The sequence below is a fragment of the Patella vulgata genome, chromosome 1 (assembly GCF_932274485.2).
Source record: "Patella vulgata chromosome 1, xgPatVulg1.2, whole genome shotgun sequence".
Taxonomy (NCBI): domain Eukaryota; kingdom Metazoa; phylum Mollusca; class Gastropoda; family Patellidae; genus Patella; species Patella vulgata.
In genome coordinates, this window is record NC_065879.2 from 2,993,315 (window position 1) to 3,000,110 (window position 6,796).

General features: G+C 34.8%; 1 protein-coding gene across 1 annotated transcript; it reads right to left on the reverse strand.

The window, feature by feature from the left end:
* Nucleotides 1-203: 203 nt before the first annotated feature.
* Nucleotides 204-6,400, reverse strand: LOC126825580 (serine/arginine repetitive matrix protein 1). Its single transcript, XM_050555238.2, has 3 exons — nucleotides 5,059-6,400; nucleotides 3,000-4,223; nucleotides 204-2,616 (listed from the first exon to the last, which is right to left on the reverse strand). The coding sequence occupies exons 1-3, from the start codon at nucleotides 6,398-6,400 to the stop codon at nucleotides 2,363-2,365; spliced, it is 2,820 nt and encodes a 939-aa protein (XP_050411195.1). The 3' UTR covers nucleotides 204-2,362.
* Nucleotides 6,401-6,796: the final 396 nt, after the last annotated feature.

Here is a 6,796-nt window from a genome sequence, read left to right on the forward strand (position 1 = left end):
GGGGGGGGGGGTCTTTAGAAAAAACCCAAATGATCTATTCTAAGGCTAGGCATTTGTGACCTTCCCAAATAAATAGAAAGAGGTATTAGGTATTCTAGAAAAAGTACGAACAACGCGGTCATAAATAAACTCAGTAGCCCACTGCATATTTGTGTTGTCCACCGTTCTCATTACTAGATTATTAGTATATCAGAGATGACCCTCAACAGTAAAAATATGTGGTGGGCTTAAGTATCTTCTAAATATCAACCAACTACTGTGCCCCGGGTGTCTTATTATTACTATCAGACTCGATAAATTCCCCTTTGGTGAAATAAAAAGACGTTAACTTGATAAATTTATTTTATTTTTATAACACAACAATATATACAATAAAAAAATAATTTATGTTTTAATCATGCCACTAAAGCATTATGTTTTTCTTTCTTTTTTTTTTTTTTCAGTTTTAAACTTGATAACAATTTTTTTTCTTTTTTTAATACAGTTAACTTGATATATTTTTTTTAATTACATTATATTCATATCAAATACAAATTCCACATAATTTATAATTATTAATATAACTGTAAATATCTAATAATATAAAATTGTACTATCTACCCTTATATTACATATACTTTCTAAATATATCTAATAATATAAAATTGTACTATCTACCCTTATATTAAATATACTTTCTAAATATATCTAATAATATAAAATTCTACTATCTACCCTCATAAATATACTTTCTAAATATATCTAATAATAATATAAAATTCTACTATCTACCCTCATAAATATACTTTCTAAATATATCTAATAATAATATAAAATTATATCTACCCTCATAAATATACTTTCTAAATATATCTAATAATATAAAATTCTACTATCTACCCTTAAAAATACACTTTCTAAATATATCTAATAATATAAAATTCTACTATCTACCCTCATAAATACTGTTCTAAATATATCTAATAATATAAAATTCTACTATCTACCCTCATAAATACTGTTCTAAATATATCTAATAATATAAAATTCTACTATCTACCCTTATAAATACACGTTCTAAATATATCTAATAATATAAAATTCTACTATCTACCCTCATAAATATACTTTCTAAATATATCTAGTAATATAAAATTCTACCCTTATAAATATACTTTCTAAATACCCTTAAGATGATAAAAAGTCGGATGTGTATGATATTGAATGAACAATATGTTTAAGTATCTTTCACGCATGTAAGATATCCAACTCCTGCTCTAAATTTTCATTTTGATTAAACTTGATCAACTTCTCCGGTTGCAAATACCATGTTAAATTGTGTAACTGATTATACCACGATCTATAAAACTTCTAAACATTTAAAACTCTAATTCAGTATTTTTTCATGAAAAAAGTGCCGTTAAAAATCACAAGTTTAGTTAAATCACGCTTTGATTGAAACAGACGGCCTACAAAAGAGAGAAACGGACCTATCTCATTTAGACTTTGATGAACAATTCAGGCTTCTACTTTAAAAAAAAAAAAATAATAATAATAAAAATATAATATAAATAAAAATAATAATAAAAAAATTAAATAAAATAAAAAAAAATAAATAAATAAAAAAAATAAAATATATAAATAAAGTTAAAAAATAATAAAAATAAATAAAATAAAAAAAATAAATAAATGGCCTGTACATGTTCGTCTAAACCTAAATGGACGATGTCAATTGTTCTTTTCTGTGGCATCCATTCAATTAGTAACGACAATTTATTTTCAAAATGTGATTTTTATGAACTCCTTTCTCCACAAAGAAATACCTCTTTATTGTTAAATTGTAAGTCATTTCATAGATAAAACCAAGGTATATTCAATTAGTTACCCTGAGACTAAGTTTTGAAAAGAGGGACACAACTAAGGTATATTTAATTAGTATAAAACGCTGAGACTAAGTTTTGAAAAGAGGGACACAACTGAACCTGAATTACGATATGGTTCATCTCCAAAATTCCAGCAAGTTTGAAAAAAAATCTGAAAACCCCTAAAGCATTTACAATGATTCAGTGACAGACGCAATAACTCTGACTGTGTAAAATTTACGCCCAACTAAGAATTTAGATGATAAACTCTACCGGCAAGTTTTAAAAGAAAACTCAAAAACTCTTAATTTGTAGAAACACAGATGGACTAATAGAAAATACCCAGACATTTCATGTCAGGTATGAAAACTTAATATATTTGAGGTAGATTAGAATTTGTAAGAATTTTGTTTTGTTGAACTTTTGACATTACTCTTTTTTAAATTCAATATTTTCTTCTTTTGAAGTTAGGTTTGGGCATATTTCCTGTCGTTGTGTGGTTGTTGCTGCTATTTCTAGCACTAAATATCATAGCATGGATCATTTAAACTAGGATAGCTGTCATCGGAAGTATTGCCAGCTTGGTCATTTACTATTTTTTTGCGAGCTGGCTTTTTCTTCTTCTGTTTACGCGATTCCTTGCCATGTTTTGATTTCTTTTGAACCTTTTCTTCTGATATATCTGCTTCTTTATGTTTAGTGTCTGGAGATTTTGTAGTAGAAGACTTATTTTTTAGTTTGGATTCTTTGGGTCTTGAAGGGCTTAAAGGTTCTACTGAAAGACAAAGAAAGTTGAGAAAAATTATATTTTCTAAATATAAGCTTACAGATCTACAATTCAAGGTTTATTAATATATTCTACCAATGCAACAAAGCAACTGGTATCACACAATGCATCTATAAGAACAATGGAAACATTGTTGTCATTTCTTACTACTTCCAGAGGGTTGGATGGCCTAATGGTTAGCACGTCTTCCGGTTTCCTCCCACTGCTAAAGGCCACCTATGCGCAAGTGAATGATTGAAATAAAATTATTAAACCATATGTTAGTCCCGAAATGACCTAGTTTGTGTCGAGTGGATGTTAAACCCCATTTCTAGTGTCTAAGAGTAAGAAGACTCCTCAAGTATTGTGAGATAGCATAATTCTTTACTTACATTTTAATTTATTAGACTTCAGTGGTAATTCCTTCTTAACTTCCTGTAAACTGTGATTGGATGTATCACTTTCTATATTGGGAAGGGGGGAAATGCCTCCCAAAGTAAATACCGGCTTTGTATTCTTCTCTTCAGGTTGACCATTAACAGATTTTTTGGGTTGATTGGATGGACTTTGTGGCCTTAGCTGATTAGCATCTTGTTCCCCAGATTTATTTCTTGATGAAGTTTTCATGAAGTTCAATTTAGGTTTACTTGAATGCTCTTCAATTTGCTGAACTTGGTCAGCTGTTTCTGATTGACTGGATGGCAACTGAGGATTGTCTAGAAACTGCTCTACTGGTTCTTTGCTTGGAGGAGAACTTTTCACTATTGTTTTCTTTTTAAAAAGATGAGCTAGTCTGTCGTTAAGCGCTTGTTGTGATTTACTCACTGGTTGTGATTGACTGGATGGTGGTTGAGGATTGTCTTGCTCTACTGGTTCCTTGTTTAGAGAACTTTTCACTACTGGTTTCTTTTTAAAAAGATGAGCCAATCTGTCATTGATTGCTTGTTGTGATTTACTCACTGGTTCTTTTTCGACTTCTTTAGGTTTTAGTAAATCATTGAGGGCTTTCTTTGACTTTAGGTATTTGGAAGTTTTAGGTTTTTCTTGGTCAAGATCATCATCACTAGGAATCTTCCAATTTGGCTTCAATGATACATCACCAGAGCTTGTTGCTGATAAAGGACCATCACCCAAGGTAGTTGGTTTTGCTATGTTCTCGGCAGAGATAGCTGGCTTCCAGGTTGCCTTAAGTGGTTTATGGCCAATGCGCACAGGTGGTGATGGATTACAATTATCATCTGAATTTGTTTGTTTTACTGCATTTTCATTATTGGTAGGCGGTTCAGAATTTACTGGTGCCTGGCCCAAGGTTGGTGGTGACAAAGGACTCAAATTATCATCCAAAGGTGGTGGTTTTACTGCTCTCGCCTTAGAGGTAGGTGGTTCCCAATTTGCCTTTAATGGTGCACGAGCCAAGCGTGGTGGTGATATAGGGCCAAATTTATCTTCCAAAGATGCGTTGGCTGCATTACAGAATGAACCCATTTCTAGTGGAATAACTTTTTTTTCTTCTTTGGTCAGGTCTGATGGGGAAGACTTTGATTTTGATGTAGGTAGCGCCTCGTCTAATTTTTTTTGGGTTTCATCTTTTGTTTTTGAAGCTAACAACGCATTGACTGAAAGTATAAATGATCTCCAATACAATATAGAAGAGAGCTTACTCAATCAAGAAAGACATTTTCTATCACCTTTAATATGAAATTTCGTCCTCTTAATTCTTTGAAAAATACCAGAATACAAGATAGTTTCTTCCCACCCTGTTTAGAAAAGCTTAAGCCTAGTGTAGGGAATTGTGAGCAACAGGAAACAATTAGCAGCTACTGGCAAATAGTGTTATGCTCTTCTTACGACTGGTTTAGACTGATTTTTAGCAGTTGCTGCCAGCTGGTCTGTAAAAAAAATCCCTATTATATATAACGTGATTGTCTCAAACCCGCGAACGAAGTAACATGGATGGGGGCCTAAGAATGTTTCGAAGGAATGTGGAGGCAGACAAGGTCTACTTGATGTTTCTTCCAAGGCCTATTCGAATGGACAAAATGAACTGTCATTTGATTTATAATTAGATTGGAAAAACTAGGCAATGTAGAAAGCCCAAATATTGTTTGTTTATATCACATGCCCTAACTAGGAATGTCTCGTGAGCAACAGGAGACTGCACAATGGAGAGATACAACGTAACTAGGTGCTGTCATTTGCTTGTTGTTTTTTTTTTTAATGTACGCCTCTCGCATTCCAGCCAATATTGCCTCTGCTTCGACTACAACGTATATTAAGCTGGTCAATCAAAACAAGGCACTCTTGGCATAACTGGACGTTCACTTTTACAGTTTACCCATTTATTGATCCGAAATGTTATCTCAATAATCTAGTCTACATGTGCAGTCGAGAAAATATTGGCTGGAATGATCGAAATTGACAAATATATAAAGACAGATACAATAAACTTACATTTGTCTTTACTGGACTTCAGTCCCGGATCAACAAGATTATTCATCAAATTTGTGAATCTTTCATCCTTTGTGCTCTCAGTAGGTACTTGTAACACTTCCTTCGCGGCTTTCGGGGGTGGCATGTTTTGAGGCGTTAGGGGACCAAAATTATCATCTAGTGTTTTGTTAATTGCAGCCCATAATGACTTCTTTTCTGGTGACATATTAGCTATTAGTTCAGGAGATAAACCAGCAACGGGAGGAGGAGGCTGATCTTTACCGTTCTTTGGTTTCGTACTTTTTGATTTTTTCTTGCTTTTTCTGGCTGTCGATAAGTGTATAGGTTCAAGTCTGCCCCCATTTTTCTCCAGTGCTTTTCGTTTTTCCCATTCAGCACACCTAGTCTCCCTTTGTTTGGTCTCATCTTTTTGATAAGCTTCGAAAGCTTCTCTACTCATTGGTATTCCTGTAGGTCCAAGAACATAATGTTCATCAATGGGCATACCAGGATAATATTCTTCTTCGGGGGGATTAAAATAACCAACTTCATCAGGAGGGACTAACCCTTGGGATTCATAAAACTCTGCTGGCAGATGTCCGGGTGCATAATCCATGGGATTAAATGGCTCTTGCTCATAGTAACCAGGGTGGAACTGATGTTCGTGCATTCCCTGTTGGCGCTGCCCTGGATGCATTCCTGGAAAAAGTTGACCAGGATGATTTCCAGGAGGTAGTTGGTTTGGATGCACCCCTTGAGGTAGCTGGCTAGGATGCACGTTTGGAGGTAAATGATTTGGATGCATTCCCGGAGGAAGGCTACCTGGATACATATTTTCTCCTTGAGAAGACTGATCATTACCAGTCTTTGGTTTGGTACCTTTTGATTTGGATTTTTTCTTACTTTTCCTGGCTTTCGATAAGTTAATAGGTTCAAGCTTGCCCCCATTTTTCACCAGTGCATCCCGTTTTCTCCATTCAGCAGCCCTTACTTCCTTTTCTTCAATCTCTTGTTTTCCATAAGCTTCGAAAGCTTCTCTGCTCATTGGTATTCCTGTAGGTCCAAGAACATAATGTTCATCAATGGGCATACCAGGATAATATACTTCTTCCGGGGGATTAAAATAACCAACTTCATCAGGAGGGACTAACCCTTGGGATTCATAAAACTCTGCTGGCAGATGTCCGGGCGCATAGTCCAAGGGATTAAACTGTTCTTGCTCATAGTAACCAGGATTGAACTGATGTTCGTGCATTCCCTCTTGAAGCTGCCTTGGATCCATTCCTAGAACAAGCTGACTTGGATGAATTCCAGGGGGTAGTTGGCTTGGGTGTATTCCATGAGGGAAGTCACCTTGACACATCCCTTGGGGATAATAAGAGAATTCGTCATATCCAGGAGGCAACTGGCCAGGGTAGAATGCTTCTGAAGATCCTGCTTGCCCATGATTTGGTAACATAGAATTGTCAACAGGCATTTGATTAGGTTGCAGCTCTTCTGTTGGAAATATTATTTTATTCTTGATTATTGGTTCTTGTTTTACTGTTATTTCTTGAAAACCTTGCTTTATTTTTTGCCTCAAGGGAAGCTGTCGAGCTGGTCTAGGCAAATCTCGAATCTTCTCCATAGTACTTTTTTCACCTTGCAATCGCTTTCGTCTATTCAACAGTGTTCCTGGCTGTGGCGTTTGCTTTGCCCTTTCCCTGGCTAACTTACTTTCTAGGAGATCAAGCCTTTCTTCTTCCATCATAGCTGCTTC

Excerpts from the sequence above, each read along its gene's own strand:
- LOC126825580 (XM_050555238.2), bottom strand. The coding sequence starts at position 6,400 with ATGTGTCAAGGTGACTTCCCTCATGGAATACACCCAAGCCAACTACCC. Across the intron at positions 4,224-5,058 it reads GAAGTCCAGTAAAGACAAAT|TCAATGCGTTGTTAGCTTCA; the intron begins GTAAGTTTATTG and ends TTATACTTTCAG. Across the intron at positions 2,617-2,999 it reads GAAGTCTAATAAATTAAAAT|TAGAACCTTTAAGCCCTTCA; the intron begins GTAAGTAAAGAA and ends TTTGTCTTTCAG.